The following is a 27,890-nucleotide window of genomic DNA, read 5'->3' as shown; positions in this document are numbered from 1 at the left end:
GTGGAGTGAGCTCTGTGAAAGCTGGACTGAAACTTATCACAAATGCCATGTTTGTCCAGAGCCGCTATAAGTTTCTTAGCCACAACCTTTTCTAGAAGCTTAGTGATTAACGGTACTTTGGAGATTGGTCTGTAGCTGCTCCAAACAGAGGGGTCTAGCTGAGGTCTTAAAAAGCGGGAGAATAGCAGCATTTTTAAAATAAACTGGAACTATACTAGATGCCAGTAAAGAGTTGATTAGAGTGAGCACAGATGGACCAATAACCTGGAAGACATTTTTGAATAATGATGCAGGTACAGTGTCAAGAGGACAAGAGGATGCTTTCACTGAATTCACTAGTTGTACCAGCTCAGGTAGTGAAACAGGAGAGAAAGTATCCAAGATGACGGGCCGAGATGGGGTGGAGATTGAGATAACAGGTGCTGAATGACAAAAAGTTATTCCTATGTTATTAATCTTTGCAAGCAGAAAAGAAAGAAAATGTTCAGTCTTGATTGGATGAAATAGGAGCCACAGGTAGAGCAGGAGTAACAATGTCACCTTAGGATTACCTCTGCTCTTTGTAACCAAATGTGAGAAATAGGCAGCCCTCGCATGTCTGATAGCATTATTAAAAGAAGCTAAAAGGTCCTTTAGGTAGAGGAGATGAACATTTAGGTGAGTTTTCCTAAATCTACGTGAGAAGTAAGATTTTAAAGTTTATCCTGGCTTCTATGGATAACCAGTGAAGCTGCTGAAGAATTGGGGTAATAGACCTGAGCTGCACAATTTTGAAGAAGTTGGAGTTTATGAAGGGATTTATTAGGGAGACCAAATAAGAGGGAACAACAGTAATCAGTCCGGGAAGTACTAAGACTATGGACGAGGATGGCAGCAGTATGGTGAGGAAGGAAGGGACGGAGTCAGTTAATATTATGTAAGTGGAAGTATGCAAACCGGGGAAGGGTAGGAGAATTTTCAGTGTTAATGGAAAAACTGTGGGATTTGGTTAAGATAGAGGCTGTGCCAACAAGTAAAACCTGTTGTATTACTGTTAGGTTTAAGAAAATTGGAGGAGAACAATGATCTAATCTCAATAAGACAGTTTGAGAGGGAGGTAGGTGCGAGGGATGAATCGGGTTTAGAAGAAATGTAGATCTGGGTGTCATCAGCATAACAGTGAAAATTTATATTATATTTTTGGAATATATGACCAAGAGGGAGCATGTAGATGATGAATAAAAGAGGCCCTAATACTGAACCCTGTGGCACACCAGCAGAAACAGGACAGAGACATGAAGAGTGTGATTTAAATTGGATAAACTGAGTGCTGTCGGAGAGATAGGAGGCAAACCAAGCAAGGGGGGTGTGACTAAAGCTAATGGATGCTAACCAGTTCAGCAGGATATTGTGAGAAATGGTATCAAACGACGCACTAAGACCAGGAAAAATGAGGATGGATAGGAGATCAGAATCAGCTGCCATCAGAAGGTCATAGGTAATCCTTAACAAAGCAGTTTCTGTGCTATGATTGGGGTGGAAACCAGACTGAAATTGTTCATAGAGATTATGGTCATTGAGGTGTAAGTGAAGCTGGGGGGGCAACAACTTTTTCAAGAAATATGATGTACAGGACTTTTCCCTAACCTTCGACCTCACAAAACACGCTCTTGGGTCAGGTCTTTTTCATGACCTTCTTTGTGGATGTTAATGCTTGTTGTGTTACAGTGAAACTTGCCACAGAGAGGAAGTGATGTCACTGGCCTGTAACAACCAGCGTGAGTACTCTCAGAAATGCAGACATGTTTCAGGCTCAGTGAATTGATGTTTATGTATGAAATGAAACTTGTGTTTCAGCGTGTGGAGTCCGTCAGGTCACAAATGTCTCAAGGGAGGCAGACCAATCAGAGCACAGGACACCTGGTGATGAAGGTGAGAGCATGAATGACCTGAACCCATGATCCTGATCGTGTTTCAGCCTGACTGTAGTGTTGTGCTAACTGTCAGGTGCTGGCAGAGTGGTGGGCGGGGTTAATGCTGAGGAGGGTGCATGGCCGTGGATAGTGTCTCTTCAGTGGAGGGGACGTCATGCCTGTGGAGCCTCAGTGATTGGCAGTGATTGGCTGCTGACTGCGGCTCACTGCGTTTATGGGTGAGAGGCTCACAGCTGCTGCCTGCATGGGGCGCTAACAAGTGTTAATGTTGATGTTGGACATGAAGACGAAGGTACACGTCTGTCTCTGCAGGAAGAACGTTGACCTCCAATCATGGTCGGCGGTTCTCGGCCTTCACGCTCAGAATGATCAAACCTCAGAGGCTGTTCAGACCCGACAAGTCGATCGCATCATCTTCAATGAGCAGTACAACAGACGGACCAAACAGGCCGACATCGCCATGATGCATCTGCAGCAGCCAATCAACTTCACCCGTCAGTAACGGCAAAAAAACACAGGTATGGGTGGAGGCAGGCTGCAGGGCGCTGATAAATGTCCGTGTGTGTTTCAGAGTGGGTCCAGCCAGTGTGTTTACCACCTGAAGGTCAGAATTTCACAGCAGGAAGAAAATGTTTCATCGCTGGCTGGGGCCGAAACACTGACGGTAACCTAGCACCAGGTTGCACAACCTTTGACCTCCACAGTCTCGTCCTGTACAGGTCCACCTGTTCTCTATCATAAAGTTCATTACCAATGAACTTCTTCATAACACCTGTACAGGGGGAGGATGCTTTTATGACTTGCGTATTTAAATTAAATTAAGGCTTATTATTATGATTACCTTTTTGGGTGGCGCTGTCACTTGGTTTTCGCTCTCTCTGCGGTAGAGTATCACTTCCTGTTTCTGTTCCAACCAATGACTGTATACAGTCATTGGTTGGAACACACAGTGGTGTTTTTGTGTAGCTTGTCTGTGTAGCAATTTAATTAAAAACTTATAGATAAATTGTTATTTCATAGTTTAATCTTCACGTGCTTCATCCGATGCACACTCTCTGTGTACTCACTCACTAATTTATAGCCAAAGTATTCACTCACTGTATCTGTACTGATTCTCTATCTTAGCTTAGCTCGTAGCCGACTCGCTAGTCGCACCCTTCATTTACCCGTAGCTAGCCAGGCCCCTGTAGCTGATAGAGCTGAAGGCAGCGCACTAACTCTGGTAATTGGTGATTCTCAGACATGTGAAGCTACAGACACCGGCAACCATAGTCAATTGTCTTCCAGGGGCCAGAGCAGGCGACACTGAGGGAAATTTAAAACTGCTAAACGTAAATTCAGTAACATTATAATTCTTATAATTCCTTGCCAAAATAATGTCGGACTCTGTAGTTTTGTTATGATACTGGATTGGGATGTACAATGCTTCCACATCTGCAGCACAAACTCTAAACAAACGCTTTATTCAGGTTAATTGTCAATTCTGTCTCTGCTTGGAAGACAGTATTTTAATTACATATTCTCCAATATTCTCCCTACAGATCATATTTAATAGGAATGAATGAAACAGAACTGTACTGGCTATTATAACAACATGTAATTCAGACAAAATAGATCCAATCAGGATTAGGGAACAATCAAGAGAAATATATTTCCTAAAAAAAATTTTAAAAAAACAATTGAAAGGTACAAAATACAGAACAAGTTGCAAAGTGCATGAAAGTAGTGCAAAAGGACTTGCCCTAACCACTTAGTGGCCTGAGTGATGAGAGTTACTCAGACCATGGCTCAGATTGGTGGGCAGGAGAAGGTGTGGGGAATAGTGTTTGCTGACAGTCCGAATGGCTCAGGGGAAGAAGCTGTTAGTGAGTCTAGAGGGACATGAGCTGATTGACCTGAGGCACCAACCAGCAGGTCAAACAGGTGGTGGGCGGAGTGAAAGGGGTCACCTGTGAACTAAGTGTTATTATAGGAGATAGAGTTTTTCCTTTCCACTCACCTTTCTCACTCACTATGTGTTAACAGACCTCTCTGCATTGAATCATATCTGTTATTAATCTCTGTCTCTCTTCCACAGCATGTCTTTATCCTGTCTTCCTTCTCTCACACCAACCAATCACAGCAGATGGCCCCGCCCCTCCCTGAGCCTGGTTCTGCTGGAGGTTTCTTCCTGTTAAAAGGGAGTTTTTCCTTCCCACTGTCGCCAAAGTGCTGCTCATAGGGGGTCATATGATTGTTGGGTTTTTCTCTGAATCTATGAAGCGCCTTGAGGCGACTTTTGTTGTGATTTGGCGCTATATAAATAAAACTGAATTGAATTGAATAAGGAATAGTCTTATAGTATGGTAAAGGCAGGTTGACACAGCAAAAAGGTGCTAACATTAACACAAGCAAAAAGGAGCTGGAGTGGTTTAACCTGCAGCAGCTAAGACTGAAGCAATGGATGTTACTGCTGAGCAAGTGATATCATGCTCACCTACAGTCTGTGGATGCCGACTTATAACTAAGTTAGCAGCTGATAAGTTAGCAGCTGATAAGTTAGCAGCTGATAAGTTAGCAGCTGATAAGTTAGCACATATCAAATTCGGTTCTTTGATATTCTTTTACTGACAGAGAAAGACTCCGACTCACTGTGGTCAAAAATAATTATTATTTTATTCAAGCATTACTTTCCAGAAAGGGATGAGCACAGGCCAAATCCTGAGCAAATCTAAAGGATTACAAGCCAAATGCGTATAATATAGTTCGTTATACGTCACACATAGTCACACATAGTCACACATAGTTTCGATCAAAGCGTGCAGAGTTTCCTGTCTTACACAGTACTCTGTGACCTTTACCACACATTATAACTTCTTCTATACTGGCCTATAAAACAATATAAACAGAAAATAAGCACTAAAAATATATATTTATTCCGTAACACACGCTACCCTCTTGTACAAATATGTCCGCTCCCTGAAGCAAAAAAAACCCAAAATGTTGGGGCTGTTGCACTTTAAAAACCACTGGACGACACCTCATCATCTTTATTGTCCATGTTAGCAGTCACTCTCACTTCCTGTCTCTCTCTCTCAGGTTCTCTCCCCAATGTTCTCCAGGAAGCCGAGATTCCACTGGTGGATCAGGATCTGTGTCAACAGCAGTTACCCGAGTACACCATCACCTCCAGCATGCTCTGTGCCGGATACCAAGAGGGAGGGGTCGACTCCTGTCAGGTAACCTCTCACCTGGACTCCAAACATCCACCATAACACAGACAGGCTAATGCTAAAGTTTGGGCACCAAAAGATCTTAAAGTCTTAGGCCTAAATCTTCAGCTTATTCAAAACTAGGAACGTTCTAGATCCTCTGACTCCAACAACAGCCCAAACATTCAACTCAATGTCGCAGAGTAGGAGAAGCTGTAAAAACTTTAAAAAGAGTTTTCATCACCTCAGTGAACAGGTGGAGACAGAGAAGGAAGGTGGAGACAGAGAAGGAAGGTGGAGACAGAGAAGGAAGGTGGAGGGCTGTTAGACAGGTGAGAAGAACCTCTGAGGTGAACCAGCTAAAGGAATGAAGGTTTAACCCTCAGAGGTCCTGAACTAAACATCATCAATTTAATCAGTGACCAGAACTCGGAGCCTTTATCAGGAAGAACCAACCTCCAAACAGACCCTGAGTAACTCTCAGCTCACTGATGAAAACTTACTGACAGAGGAGAAGGTGTTGCCCAGTACTTACCGTTCAGATAGTTCAAACTCATGCAAAAAAAAACTTTCCTACAATATCAAAGAAATGTTTCATTATTCAGCTCATGCAGATGTTTACACACGCTCACCCACAGCATCCACCCGAATGGTGGATACCCTGTGCTGGGCTGAGTCAGAAACCCTTAAACATCCACCCTATGTCATCAGCTTACTGTACACCGAAGGAGGACACCATTCATATCTGAACAACACACTCTGCATGTCACCTCCTCAGCTCTTCTTTAGACTGCAGGGACAGATGAAGGTACATGTGCAGCGTCTGAACCTAACTGCAGTTCTTTATACAGAAGTACTGCAGCATTCACTTCAGTTTGTATAGTTCAGTCGTTGGAGGACCAGCAAACGTATGACGTATGTGGTTATGGTGGAGGACTATAAATACCTTAGAGCAGATAACAAACTGTACTGGGTTTAAAACACCGTTGCACTATACAGGAAGGGCCAGAGTCTCTGAAGTCCTTCAACATCTGTCCGACAATGCTCAGGATTTTCTATGAGTCTGTTGTGGCCAGTGCTATCCTCTCTGCTGTTGCATGCTGGGGCAGCAAGCTGGGGGTCATCGATGCCAACAGGCTCAATAAACTGATCACAAACCTAGTAACGTTGTGGGGCCAGACTCCCTTAGGGTGGTGTCTAAGAGGTGGATGTTGTCCAAGATAAGGACAATGCTGGACCTCCCACCCACTCCATGACATGCTGATTCTTTTGCATGCCGTACTGAGTAAAGGATGAACCTGTAACATGGATGCAGACATCAGGTGCGACTCTCAGGCTCTCAGTGCTGATGGGTCTATAAGCTGTAAGTGTGTAAGTTTAAATGTGGTGTTTTCAGGGTGACTCTGGTGGTCCTCTGATGTGTCTGGATGATGGAAGCTGGACTCTGATTGGTTGGTGTCTCACACACACACAGAGAATATAGATATAAGCCTCACATTAGGTTTGACGGAACGCTGCTCTCTGATTGGTTCCTCACAGGTGTGACCTCATTTGGCGCAGGCTGTGGACTTCCTCAGAAACCCGGAGTCTATGCTCGAGTCTCGGCCTTTGCTTCCTGGGTCGCTCAGACCCGACGTTCCTCCTCTTCATCACACTTTAAAGATCCACTGTGACATGTTCCGATTATAAAAGAGTCACATGACACACTAACAATGTCAGCTGACTAGATGGAAACACATTTCCAAAGAGAAATCAATCAAGTTTGATTGTTTCAAATAAAGATCTCATTAATCAAGTCTATGAAATAAAGATTTTATTCTAAAACTTTCATTATGGCGTAATATCCAGCTCTGTCAGCAGGTGGCAGCAACACAGTGACCAAAAAGATGCTTTGAGCTTTTTATGTTTATCAGTAACAACAAGAACAGAAATGTGTTGAATGTAGAGAAAATATCAAATCGGTGATTCTAAAATTTCTTCTGTGTTTGTATCAGTCTAAACAAAATAAATGAAATTCAACAAATTGAATCCTTGTGATGAATGACATTAACTGGTTTGGTATGCTTAGTTTCTGTTACTAAGACCCTCTGCACCTCCTCCTGTACCAGCGTCCTCCTCTGTTACTCAGACCCTCTGCACCTCCTCCTGTCCCAGCGTTCTCCTCTGTTACTCAGACCCTCTGCACCTCCTCCTGTCCCAGCGTCCTCCTCTGTTACTCAGACCCTCTGCACCTCCTCCTGTACCAGCGTCCTCCTCTGTTACTCAGACCCTCTGCACCTCCTCCTGTCCCAGCGTCCTCCTCTGTTACTCTGACCCTCTGCACCTCCTCCTCTCCCAGCGTCCTCCTCTCTTACTCAAATCCTCTGTACCTCCTCCTGTCCCAGCGTCCTCCTCTGTTACTCCGACCCTCTGCACCTCCTCCTGTCCCAGCGTCCTCCTCTGTTACTCCGACCCTCTGCACCTCCTCCTGTCCCAGCGTCCTCCTCTGTTACTCAAATCCTCTGCACCTCCTCCAGTCCCAGCGTCTTCCTCTGTTACTCAAATCCTCTGCACCTCCTCCTGTCCCAGCGTCCTCCTCTGTTACTAAGACCCTCTGCACCTCCTCCTGTCCCAGCGTCCTCCTCTGTTACTCCGAACATCTGCACCTCCTCTGTTACTCAGACCCTCTGCACCTCCTCCTGTCCCAGCGTCCTCCTCTGTTACTCCAACCCTCTGCACCTCCTCCTGTCCCAGCGTCCTCCTCTGTTACTCTGACCCTCTGCACCTCCTCCAGTCCCAGCGTCTTCCTCTGTTACTCAGACCATCTGCACCTCCTCCTGTCCCAGCGTCCTCCTCTGTTACTCTGACCCTCTGCACCTCCTCCTGTCCCAGCGTCTTCCTCTGTTACTCTGACCCTCTGCACCTCCTCCAGTCCCAGCGTATTCCTCTGTTACTCAGACCATCTGCACCTCCTCCTGTCCCAGCGTCCTCCTCTGTTACTCAAATCCTCTGCACCTCCTCCTGTCCCAGCGTCCTCCTCTGTTACTAAGACCCTCTGCACCTCCTCCTGTCCCAGCGTCCTCCTCTGTTACTCCCGAACATCTGCACCTCCTCTGTTACTCAGACCCTCTGCACCTCCTCCTGTCCCAGCGTCCTCCTCTGTTACTCCGACCCTCTGCACCTCCTCCTGTCCCAGCGTCCTCCTCTGTTACTCTGAACATCTGCACCTCCTCTGTTACTCAGACCCTCTGCACCTCCTCCTGTCCCAGCGTCCTCCTCTGTTACTCCGAACATCTGCACCTCCTCTGTTACTCAGACCCTCTGCACCTCCTCCTGTCCCAGCGTCCTCCTCTGTTACTAAGACCCTCTGCACCTCCTCCTGTCCCAGCGTCCTCCTCTGTTACTCCGAACATCTGCACCTCCTCTGTTACTCAGACCCTCTGCACCTCCTCCTGTCCCAGCGTCCTCCTCTGTTACTCCAACCCTCTGCACCTCCTCCTGTCCCAGCGTCCTCCTCTGTTACTCTGACCCTCTGCACCTCCTCCAGTCCCAGCGTCTTCCTCTGTTACTCAGACCATCTGCACCTCCTCCTGTCCCAGCGTCCTCCTCTGTTACTCTGACCCTCTGCACCTCCTCCTGTCCCAGCGTCTTCCTCTGTTACTCTGACCCTCTGCACCTCCTCCAGTCCCAGCGTCTTCCTCTGTTACTCAGACCATCTGCACCTCCTCCTGTCCCAGCGTCCTCCTCTGTTACTCAAATCCTCTGCACCTCCTCCTGTCCCAGCGTCCTCCTCTGTTACTAAGACCCTCTGCACCTCCTCCTGTCCCAGCGTCCTCCTCTATTACTCCCGAACATCTGCACCTCCTCTGTTACTCAGACCCTCTGCACCTCCTCCTGTCCCAGCGTCCTCCTCTGTTACTCCGACCCTCTGCACCTCCTCCTGTCCCAGCGTCCTCCTCTGTTACTCTGAACATCTGCACCTCCTCTGTTACTCAGACCCTCTGCACCTCCTCCTGTCCCAGCGTCCTCCTCTGTTACTCAGACCCTCTGCACCTCCTCCTGTCCCAGCGTCCTCCTCTGTTACTCTGACCCTCTGCACCTCCTCCTGTCCCAGCGTCCTCCTCTGTTACTCTGACCATCTGCACCTCCTCCTGTCCCAGCATCCTCCTCTGTTACTCTGACCCTCTGCACCTCCTCCTGTCATAGCGTCCTCCTCTGTTACTCCGACCCGATGCACCTCCTCCTGTCCCAGCGTCCTCCTCTGTTACTCAGACCCTCTGCACCTCCTCCTGTACCAGCGTCCTCCTCTGTTACTCAGACCCTCTGCACCTCCTCCTGTCCCAGCGTCCTCCTCTGTTACTCTGACCATCTGCACCTCCTCCTGTCCCAGCGTCCTCCTCTGTTACTCAGACCCTCTGCACCTCCTCCAGTCCCAGCGTCCTCCTCTGTTACTCTGACCCTCTGCACCTCCTCCTGTCCCAGCGTCCTCCTCTGTTACTCAGACCCTCTGCACCTCCTCCTGTCCCAGCGTCCTCCTCTGTTACTCTGACCATCTGCACCTCCTCCTGTCCCAGCGTCCTCCTCTGTTACTCAGACCCTCTGCACCTCCTCCAGTCCCAGCGTCCTCCTCTGTTACTCTGACCCTCTGCACCTCCTCCTGTCCCAGCGTCCTCCTCTGTTACTCTGACCCTCTGCACCTCCTCCTGTCCCAGCGTCCTCCTCTGTTACTCTGACCCTCTGCACCTCCTCCTGTCCCAGCGTCCTCCTCTGTTACTCAGACCCTCTGCACCTCCTCCTGTCCCAGCCTCCTCCTCTGTTACTAAGACCCTCTGCACCTCCTCCTGTCCCAGCGTCCTCCTCTGTTACTCAGACCCTCTGCACCTTCTCCTGTCCCAGCGTCCTCCTCTGTTACTCTGACCCTCTGCACCTCCTCCTGTCCCAGCGTCCTCCTCTGTTACTCAGACCCTCTGCACCTCCTCCTGTCCCAGCGTCCTCCTCTGTTACTCTGACCCTCTGCACCTCCTCCTGTCCCAGCGTCCTCCTCTGTTACTCCGACCCTCTGCACCTCCTCCTGTCCCAGCGTCCTCCTCTGTTACTCCTACCCTCTGCACCTCCTCCTGTCCCAGCGTCCTCCTCTGTTACTCTGACCCTCTGCACCTCTTCCAGTCCCAGCGTCTTCCTCTGTTACTCAGACCATCTGCACCTCCTCCTGTCCCAGCGTCCTCCTCTGTTACTCAGACCCTCTGCACCTCCTCCTGTCCCAGCGTCCTCCTCTGTTACTCTGACCCTCTGCACCTCCTCCTGTCCCAGCGTCCTCCTCTGTTACTCAAATCCTCTGCACCTCCTCCTCATTTGTGATACGTCACATTTCTCAGCTTAGCTTCACCCTCAGTTTGGCTCACACACTGCTCTGTCTTCATCAGGGGGTGTAGCCTATCTCAGCTATCACGGGGCAGGAGGCGGGGCACTCCTGGACAGGTTTCCAACCTGACGCAGGGCTAGCACCCAGATAAGCATTCACAACTGTGGGCAGTTTACCCTCCACAGAGTGGGCGTGGAACCTTTCTGCTGTGAGGCACCACTCTAGCTCATATGGAGGAACACATGTCATTATATAAAGAATAATGATATGATTAAATATTGTGAAGAGGGCGGGGCTAATGCCATTGACTTTGATGTTATGAATGGTGTGGTAAAATTGAAATGGATAAGATCCTTCATTAAGAACAAACATTCCTTTTGGAACGATATTCCCAATGTGGTTTTGGGTGAAATGGGTGGAGCAGACTTTTTGTTGCGTTGTGACTTTGACTGCAGCTCGTTACCTGTTAAACTCTCAGCAGGTCCTTCTCTATTAGAAATGAATTTATAAACATAACTTTACTCCTCACATTACCCCAGTATGAAAAAGCAGGTATATCTGTCTGTGTAAAAAAATCTGTGTACATGGATGAGTGGAGATCCAAAGGGATTTGGGCTGTAGCTCGTTTTATGGATGAGAATGGGGCCAATTAAAACATGAGACGTTCTGTGAGAGGTTTGACATAAGAGGCTGCAAAGAGTTATAAAACACTAACCAAAGCCGTCCCAGCCCCTCTGAGATCAATGACTGAAGAAGACATTGTGCACATCTCTCCTGGACTGAGACAGCTCTGCAGACAGTTCACTGTGGTGACAGCAGGTTTAGAAACAAGGCCATCAGAAATATTGTGATAAATCCTAACCTGGTTAAACTAACATAATCATCCTGCTGCAACCAGGTTTCTGTCAGGCAGAGTAAATCGATTTGTTGATCAATTATTAAGTCATGTACTAACAGAGACTTGGAGGAGAGAGACCTAATATTTAATAATCCACATTTCACTGTTTTACTCTTTGGTTCAGATGTGGATACTGTATTGTTCTTTCTTTGTGAATTTTTATGTTTAAGTTGTTTGTTGCTGGTTTTTAGTTTGTTTTCTGTCTGTTTGGGAGCTGACGCAGTCTCTATGGAGATGGGTTTTTGGGGGTAGCAGGAGGAGAGAAGCTGCAGAGAGGCGTGTAAGACTGCAACTCTGCTTCCTGGTCCCAACTCTGGATAGTCAAATAAAGTTCATATCAAAATAAAAACAAACAAACTCCTCCTCCGGCAGGGGGCGGTACCTACAGGACACTTTAAAAAGGAAACGGAAGCGTTCCTCGTATAGGAAGTGACGTCAGTGAACGTGGTCGCGCAGATTCACCGGTGTTTACAGGTGAGACCGAAAATCAGCTGATTTCAACGTTTCTGTGGTTATCGATATGCAACGGACTGTCACCTCGATGACGTCAGGCAGAGCCGTGACGTAGTTACGACTGACACGTGCGTGTAGATTCCCAGCTGACCGTTAGCTTAGCTGTTAGCATGTAGCTCCTTAGTAAACAAACAGAAACCTGACCTGTGATCAATACCGGCTGATCAACAGGAAGTGACGCAGACGCGAATCGCCCCGATCCTTCGATGGCTGATCAGCTGATCGCCACAGAAGAAGAGTGAGGCTCAGCAGGAACTGAAGCTGTTAGCTCAGTGACAGCTAGCTGGCTAGCACTGGCTCTGTGTGACGTCAAAGGTCAGGCCTCTAATCGGTTTGTTAAATTTTTATTTTAGCTCAGAGTTTCAGAATGAGCGGAGGAGGCATACAGAGACACAGCAGGGCCGAGGAGGACGAGCACGAGGAGGACTTCTATGACTGTCCGGACACGCTGGAGCCTCCTGACCCCGCTGCAGGAGAAGGAGGAGAGCAGAGCCAGCAGGACGTTCATTTTAAACACACACAGACTGAACGAGGAGACACAGAGAGGGAGGCAGCAGAAGGACACCAGGGAGAGGAGCGGGGAGACAGACTGAAGGAAGAGGAGGACGAGAAGGAGGTGAAAGCTCCACTGGAGACAGAGGATGTGGAGCAGGGGGAGGAGGGGGTGAAGGAAGAGGAGGAGGTGAAGGAGCAACAAGATGGAGACTCCCTGCATGACTCTGACTCGGAGCTGAAGGAGGAGGTGAGCCCAGCCGTAGAGTTTGATGATGATTACCTGAGGGAGGTGGAAAAGGAGCTGACCGAGGAGGAGAAGAAGGTAATACCTGCTGACCAGTACCTGCATCGAGAGGCATTTAGGTGTCGGCACACGGTGGTAAATCAGAGTTCTTCTTTTTCAGAGTCGACGGCAGCAGAGCATCAGTCTGAAGGAGGCGGGAAACGCCCACTTTAAGAGGGGAGGTGAGTCTGTGAGATCAGCACTGTGGAGCTCCTGCATACTGCAAGGGGTCAGAGGTCACACTATCAGGGTTTCCCATACACGGTCAAATGAAAGGGGCGGGGCTAGCTGCTTCTGACCAATTTAAAAAGGGCAGTATGGATCATGTGGCTCATCTCACACAAACATGAACCCTGAGAGCCGCCTAAACCACAGGTGAGAGTCTGTGTGACCTCTGACCCTGAACGAGCTCTGACTCCGACCAGCAGAATCTGGTGATCTGTGGCGGGAAAATAAATTTTGATTGCAGTGAATGATTTTGTGTCTGAGCATGCTCAGCACTGCCGCCTGCACTGTGAGACTTTAACCTGTATCCATGGAAACATGGCCTGATGAAGGAGACGTGACATCAGATCAGGGTGAATGAATGTGATTGGATGAACACGTGTTCAGGTGTGTGCTCTGTGTTTGCAGCTGAATGACAGACTTGATCACGTGATCACTTTCAGTCTGACCTGCTGGAACAATCAATATTATTTATTACTGTTGCTCATCAGGAAACTGAGCCGTCTTCAGAAATGGTGATGTCATACATGTTGATCTGTTACCGCGGTGACCTGGCGGTACAGATGCGAGCCGTGCTCTGTGTGTAACATTTGCTTGTTGTTCCCACAGACTGGGCGGAGGCGGGGCGAAACTACACGGACGCGCTGTCTGTGTGCCCGGTCTGTTTCAGCAGAGAGCGAGCCGTGCTGTTCTCCAACAGAGCCGCCGCAAGGCTGCACCTGGTAACACGCTATAAACATGCTAGCTCTATGCCGCTGTCGTTGCTAACATGAAGGATGTAGAGCCGTGGGTGTGACAGAAGTCTGGTTCTACCTGCTTCACCTCTAACACAGCTTTGTGTTGGTCAGTCCTTTTGTGGCTCTGCACACAGATACACCTCATCCAATCAGGAGGAAGCGTCCACGCGCTGTAAACATCGCTCGTTTCCCTCTGAAACTTGGGTACCTCCTAACGTTTTCTACTTCCTGTGTCACTTCCTGTGCGATGCCCTGTGCGTGGGCATCACACAGCCCCAAATTAGGCCGCTGGACATTTAATGTTGCGACTGCAGTTTGCTCGAGTCACCAGGTTCGTGCTGCAGCGGGTGGGCGTTTCCTCCTGATCGACCGATGAGAGCAAAAGTTTAAAACGTGCAAAACACTGCATGTTAGCAATGATCAGTTATCAGTAATGCCATTAGCTGCGTGCTAACAGGTTAGCGGCGTGCTTACAGTGTGTGTCTCTGTCAGGAGCTGAAGGAGCAGGCGATCTCAGACTGCAGCAGAGGTGAGTGATGACATCACACCCCTCCTGGGTAGCAGCGGCTGTGTAATGATTATTCACTGTACTGACTGATTGGCTTTGTGGTTCCCATAGCAATAGCGCTGGATCCTGACTACCTGCGGGCGCTGCTGAGGAGGGCGGAGCTTTACGAGCAGACAGAGAAGCTGGACGAGGCTCTGGAGGACTACCAGAAGGTTCTGGAACGAGACCCAAATAATGTTGCTGCCAGGCAGGCGGCCATGGTGAGTTCACTGACTGTGGGACAAAGCAGAACCAGTCAAGCTCTGTTTGATGCTAAAACCTAAAATGTGGGCTAAACGCCAAAGAAGCTGGAGTTCACATGAAATCTCCATTTCATTTGTGTAATTTATCAGTCTTTAAATTGTGATGCCAGTTAGCGTTAGCGGAGTTTTAGAAACAGGAAGTGAAGCCGTTAAAGAGATGACCCGGCTGATGGAGTACTCTGTAGGTGAAATCATGATGAATGTAAACTCACTGAAAGTTCTCAAACTAAGGACGTCTGTGGGCTGATACAAGCAGGTCACCATGGTAACCGCTGTAGTGTGTTCATGACGGCGCCAGGTCAGAGTGTTCTCAGAGCCCTGCTGAGGTCACTGTAGAAGAAGAGCGCTCGTGTTGGTGCTGATCTTATAGACTTCCTGTGGTGATTAACAGCTTAACTCTTACATGTGAAGGGTCCCCGGTTTGATGCTTGGAGAACACACAGACTCTGGGCAGGCCTCAGACGACATGAGCGCTGTCAGGAAGTGAAATCAAACAGCTGCTGTGAGGGAGAACAGCTGGAATCAGCTGCACCATCTGACACCATCAGTCATTGTCTAACTCAGCTTGTGTTTGTGAGGATGTTCCTCTGTGGATTCAGTCGTGTTTAGAAAGAAATGTGTACGTATGTATGGCGTCACATCGCCTGTACTGCAGGCTCCCGCCCCCTGTAACCACACCTTACATAAACCACCTCCCTGCTAGGGCTGGGCCATATTATACAGTTCACGGTACAATGGCCCTTTCTCAATTCTCAAGTACGCGAGTCCGTAGGGCTGTTCGATATAACGATATATATCGGATGACGATATAAAAACGTCTGTCGTTTGTTTCGTGGTGTCACAAAATAAACTGTTTACAGCGATATTTGTTCATGTTTTGATGTCACTGTAGTTATTATTAATTTAAGTTCTCTCTTTCTCTTATATTTAATATAAACACACTACAGACAGACAAGCGCCTGTTTTTATGCGTTGTCGTTAGCAACAATGATGGTAACACCATCGCGTGTCCGCTTGTTTATGTTCCACGTAAACCTTTCACAATAAAGCTCAAGATCCTGTTGAAACTTTTCAAAATAAACTGAATCACGTGAAAGAGCAGATTATTTACGGATGAGAAGTAAAAAAGCCGCCAGGTGCTAAAAAATAAACCTTAGACTCAAACGTTAGAACAGGCTGTACAGCACGCCGTGTAATAAATACAAAGAAAACGGCGCCGTTACAACGTACGTCTAAAAATGTGTCGTTTCATGCATCGGTTAAAACACTCGACTCCAGCTACATGACGCACAGCTGGAAACATTTCACACAAGTCGAGCTGCCCGAGATTCACAGAAGTTACAGGAAATGTTACATTTTTGTGATTTATATCATTATCAGGACGATAAATGTCTTATATCGGGATATGAGATTTTGGTCATATCGCACAGCACTACGAGTCCGTGCTCGCTGAGAACGCGAGCACGGACTCGCGATTTGTACAAGTGGAACACCAGCGTACTTGATGATGTCACAGGTCCGGAGTTTTTACTGCCGTCGCCTCTTAATTTAACTGTGAGTAATATGTTATGAAGCTTTAATCACAGCCAAACCGGTTTACTCAGGAACAAATAAAACACTGAAATAAACCAAACATTAACATTTAGAAGTGATCTAAGTGACTTATATATCATGTTTAACCTCAGTAGTGAAATCTCTATTAATAAAAACAGTGTACATGTATGCCTTAATAAAAAACAAGCAGGTGAGATGTACGCTTCTATTTTTATTTTAGTGGACACTCAAACATTACAATAGACAGCTGCTGGGGTTTGTTTAACCTGAGTAGTGAAAAGACCGCAGGGGGGGGGTTGAAAATGATGTGCCAGGAGTCCGCTGTTGTCGCCGGCTCTAGTGATCCTCGACCTCGCTGTCTGCTATGGAGCTGGCGGGTGACGGACGTCTCCGAAAACGTCGGAGCTCATTTGGAAATATGCGATATGTTGATAAACCGAGCAGAGATTTGAAGTTTACACAGCTACATTCTCGCTTGAAAATAACTTAAACGTTTATTTTGTGACCCTGAAATATTTAAAAGTTTTTAGCCCCGTTCGTCCACCATTGCCATGTTTGAGTTTGGACGAAATGCATTCTGGGATATTTAGCTGTACCAAGTCCACACGAGTCACCACTGATGCATGCTCGATAAAACAGGCGGAGCGGGAACACATGCGGGAATTTTTCGGCGTTCTTGGCTTGATGCGTACTTGAATTGGAACAGTACTTGGTCTCCGACTGATGACGTTCACGAGTACACGAGGACGCAAGTACGCACAAGTACGCATATCTAGACAGGCCCAATGTTACGCAACGATAAGAAAATGCAAAAAGCATGGTGGCAACGGAGGATGAGAAGGGGGAAAGCGGATTGTTGAGGGAAACGGATGAACCTGAATTGGTTTGTAAAAATGGTGCAACTTCAGTGATGTGGAACTGGTTTGGTGTTTGTCCGTCAGATACACACCAAAGCACTAAGTAATAAGCCGTCGTTATTACTGTATTGGTGGGACTATAAGGTGCTCGTAAAAGCCTTCAATTTTCTCAAAACTCCACAGTGCCTCTTATAATCCAGTGCGCCTTATGTAAGAATTATGGTTGTGTTTACTGACCTCGAACCGCAGCGCTTGATGGATTGTCGGAGCATTATGGCTACCGCAGGCAGGAGCCTCGCAGAGTAATCTGGGTCCTAAACTCCGTCCCTTTCAGGTCCTAAAATCAAACGAACACTGCAGCATCACTGAGAGTTAAAAACTGTCTCAATTCTTTCATCTTTAATAAAATGATCAGCGTTGCTGCTTTACCAGGTTATCTATGAAGTTTAACATCCAGGCATCCATGAAAACAGAATTTATTACATTTAACAGAGTTAGAAGTTAGCAGGAAGTTAGCTCGCTAGTTAGCTAAACATGATATAGCATGTTCTGACTGAGATTTCTGAAAAATTCAAACGTACAGCTCTGCTGTCACTTCCAACATAAATGAAGACAGAAAACTAAACAGCAGTGACGTTTGTAAGGTTACTGAAGTTGGGCTAGCTGCTATATAATGATGTGCTACGTGATTGCTAGCGACACAGCTATGTTAGCATAACAAACACAGTGAAGCTGGAGGATGAACGCTAACACTTTTCCACTTGATAAAAGTTAACGTGAGGGTTCCTGATGGTTAGAGACAAATGCAATCGCATGGCAGGATGCTGTAAACGGACCAAACTTCAGTCAGGAGAACAACTGAGATAATCCATCCACAACACGAGGTTAGTTATTAATATACTGCAACAACATGGGAACAGAGCAGCTGTGATAGGATACAGCATTAATGAATCAGTGTTACAGAAGTGGAGGAAGAAGAATGAGTTGAATAAGGTTTGATTTATCTGACTGCTTTGTTTAACTTAATGTGTCTTATAATCCCGAGCACGTTATGGTCCGAAAAATACGTATTTGATTTTTTTATTTGGCACACTGCAGTTTAATGTTGCAAAGCAGCTCTTTTTAACTTCAGTGGATATCATACATGGTTATGCTCAGGATATGTCAGCACATTTCTACTGGAAATGTCTTTTGGTTAAACTGTCAGCAAGTTATTTGCATTTGCACTGTTACATTTTTATATAACTTTAATGCACATAAGAAGCAGCTGCTTGTTTAAGTGAAAATGCAGTGATTTTTTTTTTTGCACTAATAAAGTTGTGGAGTTGTAAAGTATTTTGTCTAGTGTCAATTATATTGTCAGTTATGTCGTTATCACAAATTTTCAATTTATTGTAATGAATTTATGAAGTCATTACTAGTTAACGTTAAAGGGATGGTTGGCTCAACAGAGCTCTGGGGTCACAACTCTCAGAGCTTCCTCACTCAGTAAAACAGTGGTTCCCAAACTTTTTTGCTAGGCCCCCCGCACCAACACATCCTCCTATCACACACACATATTTTGTTTTCAAACTTCATTGCAGTTTACTGTCACTGACAGAAAACAACAAGTGAAAACAAAACAAAAAAACCCAAAATAAACAAGATTTGACAGCAAGTAAAATCTGTATTAAAGCGAGATATGCTTCATCACATGTTCTAGTCTTTGGCCTGGAACGAAGCTGGTTTGGAAGCATATCTGGTGATGCTTCATCCTCTGCTTTGTGTTTGTGTGGGAGCCCCATCAAAAAAATGTTCATTATGCTCGCTGTGTCCAAACATTGTTTTGTTTGTTTGTTTTCATTCATACCACGACCCCCCCTGCAATGGCTCTGCGCCACCTCCTGCAAAAACACCTCAGCCAGTAAAAGAGAAACGCCTCCTCGTTTCCTACACGGTCAGAGCTGCTGCAGCAGTCTGTGGAAAAATCATTGAAACAAACACTCGACAGTGTCTCAGATCTTCAAACTTTGCTTCTAGTTCTGACTTCTTCTTCTCCTCCGTCTAACGTGGCGACTGCAGCAGCTTCCTGTGCCAATCTGATGGTGTCACAGCGGCGTGCAGAGCGACCAGTAGGGTTTACCAGGGCCTTCTGTGCTTATTCAGGTTCAGCCCCCTCTGAGGTCAGGGGTCAGCGCTAAGGAGGCGTGAAAGGGACGAAAAACAGACTTACACAGCTGACCTCTCTCTCTCTCTCTCTCTCTCTCCCTCCACCTGTGTGTGTCCACCTGTGTGTGTCTCCACCTGTGTGTCTCCACCTGTGTGTGTGTCCACCTGTGTGTCTCCACCTGTGTCTCCCACCCTGTGTCCACCTGTGTGTCTCCACCTGTGTCTCCCACCCTGTGTCCACCTGTGTGTCTCCACCTGTGTCTCCCACCCTGTGTCCACCTGTGTGTGTCCACCTGTGTGTGTCCACCTGTGTGTCTCTATCAGAGGCTGCCTCTACAGATCCAGGAGAGGAACGAGAAGCTGAAGGAGGAGATGCTTAGTACGTATTGCACCTGAACACACCATTAATCAATCATCCATGAATGTCTGGTACGTACCTGTCGGTGCGACATGCAGCTTGGTACCTGTTCAGGTGGAGACAGTGTTTTTCAGCCATTACATCACCTGTGACAGGTGAGAGGAGCCAATCGGTGACAAGACGGAAATGAAATCACATGATCGATCCACATGATTTTAAAGGCACACACAGATCAGACATGAACTCTGATCAGCTGTTGGCTCTGATTGTTCACATTACAGAGATGCAACTTAAACAATAAAAGCCTGATAGCTCAGGGCCTGGAGTCCTTTCACAATAAAAGCCATACATTAGACATACAATGGAGCTGTGATCTCTGTGTGACCTCTGACCCACAGGTAAGCTGAAGGACCTAGGTAACATGATCCTGCGGCCGTTCGGACTCTCCACCAACAACTTCCAGGTGAACCAGGACGCCGCCAGCGGCGCCTACTCCATCAACTTCACCCAGAACCCCAACAACAACAACAGGTGATGATGTCACAGTGATGTCGTTGCTCACAGCCGTGACATCACACCACAGAGCAGCGGTTCACCTGTCTGCTGATCAGTTTAGTTACTGATCATGAAGAAGCCAGTACGGACTGGTTATTGATTGGTGATTGACTCTTAATGAAGAGGAATAAAAAAACCTCTGAAAGGTAATCTGTTCCAACCAGACTCCATTCATTTTCTGTCTGATTTAAGCTGCTCTGATGAAACTCTAACTTGGAGCTTCTATGTGTCTCCGCGGTTACCTCTGACGGCGTTGAGCTGGATTAGGCCCCGCCTCCTCTGTGCTGAAGCAGTTCCAGCTGTGCAGCTGTGAGTCTTTATTAATAAAGTAAGCAGACAGGCTGTTGTCTGTTGTGGAAGTTTTCCCTTAAATAAAGCCTGCAGACGAGCGGTGAGCAGTAGCTAACATTCTTTAATCAAACACAAAGAACAGAAAAACCAGGCTGGTGGAGCCTCATGACCGCGGGGCAGACAGCAAAGTCTCCCTGAGTCTAGCATGGCTCTCAGTTAAACACCTTCTCCAGGAACAAAACAGCTGTTTCACACCTTAAGGGTCACACTCCCAGAGTCCTCGAAGACACAAAAGACTCTTCCTGTGGAGTTCTGCTTCCCCCAACTTCCTTACCACACCCCCACCATTTGTCTAACTGCATGAGTGTGAGACATGTTAAAATCCAGTGGCACCAAGGCATCATACAATAAAATAATGTGATTCATACATAAATAAAATAAATTCCTATACATGTCCTACAGAGGGGCGTGGCCACAGACTGAGGTCATGAAGCCAGGTACAGAGCACTCGCTGACCTCAGTGTCAGCGCTCTGATGGATCAGCTGTTTGTGACACAATAACCTGATTAGACTTAATTATCCTGACAGCAGGTGACTTCCTGTCTGACATCAAGCCCCGCACATTCACATTCCCAGCCTCTGGAGAACTTCTGGACATGTTTTCATTTATCCATTTAAATCAGCTGTGTTGGATCAAGGACACATGTAAAACCTGCAGGACTCCGGCCCTCGAGGCCTGGAGTCCCCCACCCGTGTTAGGGTGTCATTAAAAACCTTTAATTAGATGAAAAAACAAAAATCTTCATTATTCTTGTTTTCTGCTGTTTGTTACCAGGACGATATTAACCTGTGTATGTAGCTGAACAGACGTAGTTCTTCCACCCTCACTGATGCTCCTCTCCTGGTGCCTCACTGGCTGTGACACTTGGTCCTTCACTGTGGTTCCAGTTGTTAGACGACTCCGAGATCGATGGCTGTGACATATAGATCAAAGCTTATGTGAGTTCCTGTGGGAACCGATCCAACCAATCACAAGCCGACTGCAGCACCAGTCTCTGGTCACTCCAGCCCCAGACCGTTAGCAGCAGTGAGGGCAGAGACTTGTAGGCAAGGAGGTTTTGCCTGCTAACCTACCATCGTTGTCCTGTGGATAATTCTGGTCGGTGGAGGCAACCACATGCACTGACGTGGCAAAGAAATGTGTTGGCAGGTGGTGTTTGTTGTTGACAGGTGGTGTTTGTTGTTGACAGCGGGGTCTGAGGGGTAGCAGCTGCCAAACAGTTTATCATCCATGTGCTTAATCGGACTCCAGTGTTCTCGGGCTCACACGAGTACTGAAGCACTGGATACTCTCAACACAGTAATCTAATGTGATACTACGCTGGATACGTTGTCCTGGAACTGAATGATACACACAGTTCGTGCCGGCCCACCGAGCACCGCCCGAGTCTCCTCGTCAGGTGGTCCTGTGTCTTCCTCCTCTTCATCCAGTCTGAACCTCCCTCTGCTTCACCTCTGTACTCCAACAGCAGCACTGAACCTGTCCTGGTGTCCACTGCAGCGCACATTCAAAGAAAGACAATTTCACAGGTAATAACCATGTAATAAACACCACTACGTGTAGTTACTATGGTAACAATAGTAGTAGGAGAGTATTTTTCTAGCCTCTCCTCTTGTTGGTGTGTCGGCGGTTTTGATTGAAAGGAGGAGGTAAACTGGTCACGTGACATCAGTGGAAAGCCCAGGATGTGGGCTGGGGGGGCGTCACAGTGAACAAATGGGCTGGCTCTCAGAAAGTCTCATGCCGTTGGGGCTCTGATGTCACTCACCTGTCCAGGTAAATGTTTCTTTCAGCTTCATCTTACACCGGCAGCTTATCTGACCTTTGACCTTCAACGTTCAGGGTTCAGAGGATCTTCCCTGTTCGGATGAATCTCTGACCAAATGAATCAGCTGTTATTTCTGCTGCTGCTCAGTTATGTGCTGATTTATCACCTCAACACTGAGAACATCATAAAACCAGAGAAATACAGGACCTGTCCTCAGCGCTGCATCCACGCGTGGTGCAGTTACACACGTGTTAGACAGCTTTAAATATCTGTGGGAAATTATAATTAATATAATCACTTCATGTCCTGATTGACCTCAGGGCACCGACCTCAGGGCGCAGGCCTCAGGTCAGCTCTTTGAATCCTTCTGTTTTAAAGGATTCAAAGTGACCAATCACGTTATGACCCCGCCTCCTTTGGGCAAACATACAGTCACATGATCGTCTGCTGGTTTTAATCATCAGATCACCCCCTGAGAACAGGGTCGTCTTCCTCATCATCCTCATCAAATTCAAAGTAAAGATTTAAATCACAGACTGAAAAAAACCCACCAGCAGGCAGAGCGTCTCCAAGCTTTTATTGTGAAAAACTCACACAGGAAACAGTGTGTGTGTGTATTACAGTGTAAGTATAGTGTGTGTGATGATGATGATGATGATGATGGTCAGTGGGCTCTCCTGGACAGCAGCATCTCTCTTATGTTGTCCTCAGCTTCCTTCACGCTGCGTTCAAGGTACACCTTCCTCTGCTGGAAATCACAAGCACAAACATACTGTCAGTGCTTAGCTGTGTGTGTGTGTGTGTGTGTGTGTGTGTGAGTGTGTGTGTGTGTGTGTGTCGCACACCAACACTGTTCCAACCTCCTGAAATCAGACTGCAGGACAATTCATTCATTTTTTTGTATAAATCACAACAACAGTTACATCAACGTGTTTCATTTTTTAAAGTAAAGACTCCCAACTATCATGTGACCCTCTGTGTGTGTGTGTGTGTGTGTGGGGGGGGGGGGGGGGGGGGGGGGGGGGGGGGGGGGGGTCCACATGATAGTTGAGATTGTTGCCATGGGCCCCTCTATAAGCACCTGGCAACAGTGTTCAGGAGAAAGTGTTCAGTAAGTTTAAGGTGAAACAGACTCTGGAAGTCATATTTTGAGAGCTGCTCCAACCAAAGTGGGATGGATGCCGTCTCTCCTAACAAGACCAGGTTTCCCTAACCCCACGCAGAACACGCCCACATGCGTGATGTCAATCAGTAGTTAGCCAATGAGAAGAGGCATGCGCACCTCCAACTCTTTGATCTTCTCGTCAGCCGTCTTCTGTTTGTCTGTCAGCAGGTTGTTGATCTCCTCCTTGGACTGCAGGATGAACCTGAAACACATCATGATTGAACCAATGTGATTGGCTGACACCTGCGTGACGTTCAGGTGTGTTAAGGTTAAAGGTAGGTGACTCACATGCGTCCCACACCCTCATAGAGTCGCGTGTTGTCGGGCAGCGTGGCGATCTCGGCGTGCGTCAGTTTGGCGTGCTTCTGAACGCGCGTCAGCTGATCGATCTGCAGATCGGCCATCTTGACTTTCTGCTGCGTGTCGATCATCTTCACCTGCAGCTCGGAGAAGGCCTGCGGAGCGCACCTGACGGTTAGTCCCCATGGTAACAGAGCCTGCCCACTGTGAAGTACCCGCCCCCTTTAGCTCTACGTCACGGCCTCTCACCAGAGACCCACTCACACACGATTCCGCTGCGTCGCTATGACATTAGGGGCTCTAACTACATCACGGTGACGGCACAAGCCTGAGCGCAGCTGTGTTAAAGTCACGAGCGTAACGGCCTCGGTGTCCCGCGCACAGACACAGACGGAGGTCGTAGGCAGTTTAAACCGGAGACTGTGGAAAAAACACTCGACCACGCGTGAAACAGCCGCGCTAGTCACACTCACAGGTGAGGAGCTCCTACCTTTTTCAGCTCCAGATCTACGGGCGCCGCCATCTTCTTTCTGCTCCCGACTCTGAGGACACACTGCGCATGTGTGAGAGCCGCCTTCTTCTTCCTCTATCTTTTTATCGGAGTAGTAAAGAGCGTCGAGTGCACTACCGCCACCTGCTGGACTGGAGTGTCTTGTTAATGTTTGTTTATAATGGAGCACTGTAACAAAAATAATTTCCCCCAGGGATCAATAAAGGATTCTGATTCTGATTAGCTGTGTCCCAAAACGTAGGCCGCATCCTTCGGAGGACCCGGCCTTCGCGGTCTACGTGGGCCGGGTCCTCCAAAGACCGAGAAGGCCGGAAGTGCGAGGCTGTGAAATAGGACGGTCCAGCCTTCAGATCTGCGTCACCGCTGTCTCGGTGGAGTTTAATAAACTCGCCGTCTGCTCCTTGCTGTCTAAAATATAACAGGACACTGGAGTAAACTCTCGACCGTCTCACACTTCTGTTCAATCAGTTTTCTGTTTGACGTTTAGTCAGCTGTGTGAAAACCACTCGGGGGATGCAAGAGTCAGTACGGATTCAGATCAAGCAGATCAACATCATCGGCACTATTAGATTCAATAGATTACATCACAGATACCACAGACAAAAAGCAACATGTGTCTGGGTTATTCAGAGACTTGACAAAGGCTTTTGACTCTATAGATCAGGATATATTAACAAGGAAACTGGAACGTTATGGTGTCAGAGGGGTCGCTGTAGATTGGGCCCGGAGTTATTTAGGTGACAGGAAGCAGTTTGTGAAATTAAATGGTGGTTGCTCCTTATGTATGCACATATGCACATGCTTGTGGTGTACCCCAAGGGTCAGTTTTGGGTCCAAAATTCTTCAACTTCTACATTAACAACATCTGTAAAGTGTCCAAAGTATTAAAAATGGTTCTCTTTGCTGACGATACAAACATCATCTGCTCTGGTGGTGATCTGCAGAATTTATTGGAGGATATGAAACAAGTAAAGTGAAGTTCTGGCTTGATAAAAATAAATTATCATTAAATTTGAATAAATCTAAACTTATGTTATTTGGAAATAGTCGTTTAAATACAAATGCAAAGATTCAAATAAATGGTGTTGATATTGAAAGAGTCAGTGAAAATACATTTCTGGGGGTAATAACAGATGAAAAACTTAACTGAGAGCTCACGTAAGATATATTCATTCCAAAGTATCACGAAGCATTGCAACACTAAACCAGGCAAAGCAGGTATTAGACAAACATCACTTCATATTCTCTACTGTTCACTGGTTTCACCATACTTAAGCTATTGTGCAGAGGTCTGGGGCAACAACTATAAAACCACATTACACTCACTTTGTACTCTTCAAAAAAAGCAGTTCGAATCATCCACAGTGCAGCTTACAGGAACAAACTCACTATTTTTGCACTGAAATATTGAAAATCGCCAAATTCCAAACAGCACAAATTCTAATCAAAGCAAAAAAATAAGGAACTGCCAGGAAATATTCAGAGTATGTTTTTTCTTGTTGAAAGAAGGAAGTTATAATTTAAGGGCTTTTTGTAACTTCACAACAGGGAAGGTTCGTACTAAAAGGAAAAGCTTTGTGTTTCTGTTCATGGAGTGAAACTGTGGAACAGTCTGAAGATGGAATTAAAGCAACGTCCAAACATAAAACAGTTCAAAAAGAGTTATAAAAATATGATCTTCTCGAACTATAAAGAAAAGGAAAATATTGAAATTAAGTGAATGTCTCTATTTTAAAATTTCATGATGTGATATTATAGTATATAGTTGTTCACTATTTTTATTACAGATTATATCAATGAGGAGGCAACTAAATATTAACTGATAACTTACGAGATTAAATATGTGTGTACTTCTTCCCACTTCCTTTCAACATGTAAACGAATCAGAACAGCAGCGATATTGAAATGTATTGACTTTTCTTTACTAAATGTACCTGTATATTGTTTACATGTTTGAAATAAATTAACAAACAAACATTCTGTGTCCATTGTTTATTTTATTCTGAAACCTAATTTTTATTTACTTTATTCCCAACACAAGTGTTTATTTGTTATTCTGAAAGCTGGAGACAGGGCCAAATAGTTCACTGATAGTTTGTTGAATTACAATGTGGACACTCTGCAATAATTTAACAGAAGTGCTTGTTTTTTACTTGAAGTTTTGTTTTTGTGGTCATTTTTATTAATATTTTATTTTTTATCAGCAGATAATAAAATAAAACCGGTCTTCCAATTCAATGCTTTTGTGTGTGTGTGTGTGGTGGAAGTATTGGTTTTTGTACTCGGTATCGTTAAGTACTCAGATCCAAGTATCGCTATTGTATCAGTTTGAAAAAAGTGGTATCGCTGCATCCCCACTATCACCATTAAACTCAGCAGCACTGGTGGGCCATGCTCGTTTCCTGCATTTCTAACAGCCCGCAGTCACCTGTCCTGAGAAACCGGAAATCACTTCTCTACATCCGTCCTTTCCACCCAGTGGCGGTCCTAGCCTGTTTGGCGCCCTGGGTGAACACTCCCTCTGGCGCCCCCCCCCCCCCCCCACCATACACACAGAAAACATTAAGGATTGTACTTTAACCTTTCAAAGCCGTTCGGAGCGGGCATGCTCCGTTTTGCGTAACTATTTTTAAATCCCCGTAGAACCGGAACCACGTAAGCTAGCGCAATAATTTTTTTTGCATATGAAACCGGAGGAGTTGTACTTACATCTCATGTCATCAGCTTGTCCTCGGTCACAGTTTCCTTCCACATATAGCTTTGCAAAAACTGCATCAAAGCGCTTGCAGGAACAAAAACATAAACACACTTTGCCGATCCGATCAGCTGTTTGTAACACTTCCTACATTGGATTAGACGTCAGCGCGAACAATCACATGTCCGCCATTACCTGCCCGAAACCGGAAGTGATGTCATTTTCGCGGAAAATGTAGTTTTTTACTTGTAGGCCTTATAAGCCTTTACTGGTGTTTGACTCTATGCTTTTCTGAATAGTTTCTGGGATGCTTAGAACTCAAATTGCACTGCTGGAAATAGTTTATTTTGATGCACATGCTGTTTTCTTTATAAATTTGCATTATAGGATTGTTTTTCGTTTTTTCTGCAGTATATGAAAAATTGGTGTATCTCAAAAATAAAACTATGAAGACACTCAAAATAAATGTCCTGTTGTTGTAAACTATTTTTTGCAACGTTTTTGTATTTAAAGTTTTGAGGGATAAGCCTCTTAAATTTCTCCAAGTAGAAATATATGTAAAAAAAAAAAAAAAAAATTTAAAATTTTCTTGTAGTTTATTGCACATTTTTGCAATTTATGTAGTTACTATGGACTTAATGCAGACATATTATTAAAATTTGGGCTATAAGAGCTGTATTGATGTATAGCAACTTGAAATATTACTACACCATGTAAAAATATAAAGTAAGCTCTGGCGGACTTGGTTCTATGGTCAGTCTTAAAGGGTTAAATCCTCAAACTGTAAATCATAAATTATAAATTGTTATTGATCCCTTTACTCCTGGTCCTAAAGTGTATATTTATTCTCTTACTCTTCTTATATTTATTGTTTGTTTACTTGCACTGCTGAAACTGGAGCCTGGTCATCTCCTCTCTCTGGACTGTCTGTAGCGGAGATGACAATAAAGTTTACTTTGACTTCAGCAGCGCGCAGGCGCACCGAGGGCTCTCGCGCTCACTTTTCGGTATAAAATTCCGAAAAAACATCGGTGCAAATTATAAGTCTGTATCATGATGTCTGGTGTTTTCGTGTTTGTTGGTTTGTTTTATTTTGCGGGTTGGTGATTAGATGCTGCTCCAGCCAGCCAGAGACTCCCCCCGCTCAAAAACCGCTACTGTTTCCACCCGCTGTGTTTCTCTCCTCTGTGGATGAGATGAAAGGCTGCTGTGAACACAGGT

The 27,890-nt window shown here is 46.1% G+C and overlaps 3 protein-coding genes across 4 annotated transcripts in view; 2 read left to right on the top strand and 1 right to left on the bottom strand.

Moving 5' to 3' along the window:
* The window catches only part of tmprss15 (transmembrane serine protease 15), a 28,221-nt gene extending 21,022 nt beyond the window's left edge, over positions 1–7,199 (top strand). For both annotated transcript variants that reach the window (XM_085174426.1, XM_085174425.1), the window contains 8 exons: positions 1,708–1,757; positions 1,837–1,911; positions 1,987–2,131; positions 2,226–2,407; positions 2,485–2,577; positions 4,992–5,131; positions 6,501–6,555; positions 6,644–7,199. In XM_085174426.1, coding sequence (XP_085030552.1) covers positions 1,708–1,757; positions 1,837–1,911; positions 1,987–2,131; positions 2,226–2,407; positions 2,485–2,577; positions 4,992–5,131; positions 6,501–6,555; positions 6,644–6,777 — 874 coding nt within the window. In that variant the 3' untranslated portion in view covers positions 6,778–7,199. The remainder of the gene's footprint in view (positions 1–1,707; positions 1,758–1,836; positions 1,912–1,986; positions 2,132–2,225; positions 2,408–2,484; positions 2,578–4,991; positions 5,132–6,500; positions 6,556–6,643) is intronic.
* A 4,512-nt stretch (positions 7,200–11,711) lies between these two features.
* Positions 11,712–20,220, top strand: ttc1 (tetratricopeptide repeat domain 1). Its single transcript, XM_085174939.1, has 8 exons — positions 11,712–11,817; positions 12,210–12,673; positions 12,756–12,816; positions 13,469–13,581; positions 14,089–14,125; positions 14,216–14,364; positions 19,290–19,344; positions 19,722–20,220. The coding sequence occupies exons 2-8, from the start codon at positions 12,224–12,226 to the stop codon at positions 19,856–19,858; spliced, it is 1,002 nt and encodes a 333-aa protein (XP_085031065.1). The 5' UTR covers positions 11,712–11,817; positions 12,210–12,223; the 3' UTR covers positions 19,859–20,220.
* Positions 20,221–22,556: 2,336 nt separating this feature from the next.
* pfdn1 (prefoldin subunit 1) lies at positions 22,557–24,081 on the bottom strand. Its single transcript, XM_085174941.1, has 4 exons — positions 23,954–24,081; positions 23,452–23,618; positions 23,281–23,365; positions 22,557–22,746 (listed from the first exon to the last, which is right to left on the bottom strand). Exons 1-4 carry the CDS (start codon positions 23,984–23,986, stop codon positions 22,663–22,665), a joined length of 369 nt encoding a protein of 122 aa, XP_085031067.1. The 5' UTR covers positions 23,987–24,081; the 3' UTR covers positions 22,557–22,662.
* Positions 24,082–27,890: the final 3,809 nt, after the last annotated feature.

This window comes from Neolamprologus multifasciatus, chromosome 10, assembly GCF_963576455.1.
Source record: "Neolamprologus multifasciatus chromosome 10, fNeoMul1.2, whole genome shotgun sequence".
Taxonomy (NCBI): Eukaryota; Metazoa; Chordata; class Actinopteri; order Cichliformes; family Cichlidae; genus Neolamprologus; species Neolamprologus multifasciatus.
Note: the sequence above shows the minus strand (reverse complement) of the source record. Positions and strands in the feature narration are given on the sequence as shown.

Bases quoted from the DNA above. Each gene is read 5' to 3' on its own strand.
- ttc1 (XM_085174939.1), top strand. From the start codon at position 12,224: ATGAGCGGAGGAGGCATACAGAGACACAGCAGGGCCGAGGAGGACGAG. The intron at 14,126-14,215 runs GTGAGTGATGAC...TGGTTCCCATAG, and splicing joins GATCTCAGACTGCAGCAGAG to CAATAGCGCTGGATCCTGAC. The intron at 19,345-19,721 runs GTACGTATTGCA...TCTGACCCACAG, and splicing joins GCTGAAGGAGGAGATGCTTA to GTAAGCTGAAGGACCTAGGT.
- pfdn1 (XM_085174941.1), bottom strand. From the start codon at position 23,986: ATGGCGGCGCCCGTAGATCTGGAGCTGAAAAAG. The intron at 23,619-23,953 runs GTAGGAGCTCCT...TGCGCTCCGCAG, and splicing joins TAGATCTGGAGCTGAAAAAG to GCCTTCTCCGAGCTGCAGGT. The intron at 23,366-23,451 runs GTGAGTCACCTA...GATGTGTTTCAG, and splicing joins TATGAGGGTGTGGGACGCAT to GTTCATCCTGCAGTCCAAGG.